Consider the following 1326-nt stretch of genomic DNA (forward strand, 5'->3'; position numbering starts at 1 on the left):
GCATTCAGCAGAATTTAATGATTCGAGAACTGAAACAGACCCCAGACAATGTGAAATGAATGCATGCAGCATGTGAGGCAACAACCGTGGTCTCTACTTCTGGTCTTGCAAACCATAGCTTTGTTAACAAAGCCACAATAAAAACACCTGAAAACATTGTAAAGAAGCCTGCAGGCTACATACTACAACTTAATATATAGCACTAGCTCTATAGAAGAACATAAGAATGATGTCTTCAACATAAAAACATGACAAGTCAAATCTGAAAGATAAACCAAATTTATTTAAAGCAAAAAATTAAGACAGTGCTATGCCAAGACTGAAAAAAATGAAGCATTCTTTTACTGATGTGACAAGACAGCCCATTTACAGCAGTTGCATTGATTCTGAGAAAATCAGGTTGTGTTTACACTCCTTCGATTGACTAAATGTAGTTTCTGTAAGACAAACTCGGTCCCGTTCCCCCTCCCTCCCCTTCCCAAAAGAACAGACAAAAACATCCTATAAAAAACATGTACAGAATTTTGAGACACATGATCGAAACACGAACCATTGTCCAAAAGTCTGAGACTTTCCAACAAGATTAAATCCTTTGTTGCTTCAACCAACCCTCAATGGGGGAGCTACAAGCACAACGCCATCACCTCTGACAAACAGCATTGGAATATTCCTTTTGGTAGACTATGAAGAAAGAAAGAAAAGTTTACATTTACAAAAGCATAGTTTATAAAACATAAGCATATGACCAAATTCAATCATAACAAAGCATCAGAAACAACTCCCAACAAATACAATCTCAAACATACAACATTCTGGCATGCTGAAGAGATCAATACAACTAACGCCACATCTTTGGATAGCCTTTGTACTTTCATAACAATCTGCCCAAAACTTCTTTTAGAATCTTGGTACAAAAGTAGTCAGCAATAAACTACTTTAACAATACAATATAGTTTAGTTTTTAAAAAGTTTTCTATGGCGATAAATACACTAAAGTCCTTACTTTATAAATCTCTTCATAAGTTTCTTCATCAATCTCTATTGTAGTTACAGTTTCTTCCACATCACCCAAAATCATATTTAAGTGCTGATCATATGCCTGTAGGAATGAAGTTAGTTTATTATTTCTTCAAAAATTCAAACACAAGCTCATTAAAATGAGAATTATAGCAAGACCTTCAGATATAATTAGTTTAGCCTGATTCTCATCAAAACTTGCCGCTACATTAAAACAAGGTAGTATCAGTTTTAGTTATTTCAAACATAAATGCCAACAAATCAGTACTCTGCAGCACAGGAAAAGGGGTAGATATTTATATTCACTGA

At 34.6% G+C, this 1326-nt stretch overlaps 1 protein-coding gene across 1 annotated transcript in view; it reads right to left on the reverse strand.

The window, feature by feature from the left end:
• Nucleotides 1–319: 319 nt before the first annotated feature.
• LSM3 (LSM3 homolog, U6 small nuclear RNA and mRNA degradation associated) overlaps nt 320–1326 on the reverse strand; it is a 3069-nt gene continuing 2062 nt past the window's right edge. The window contains exons 3-4 of the mRNA XM_035894773.1: nt 1004–1099; nt 320–681 (exon numbers count right to left, since the gene is read on the reverse strand). Coding sequence (XP_035750666.1) covers nt 601–681; nt 1004–1099 — 177 coding nt within the window. The 3' untranslated portion in view covers nt 320–600. The remainder of the gene's footprint in view (nt 682–1003; nt 1100–1326) is intronic.

This window comes from Egretta garzetta, unplaced genomic scaffold (assembly GCF_000687185.1).
Source record: "Egretta garzetta isolate BGI_Z169 unplaced genomic scaffold, ASM68718v1 scaffold215, whole genome shotgun sequence".
Classification (NCBI taxonomy): domain Eukaryota; kingdom Metazoa; phylum Chordata; class Aves; order Pelecaniformes; family Ardeidae; genus Egretta; species Egretta garzetta.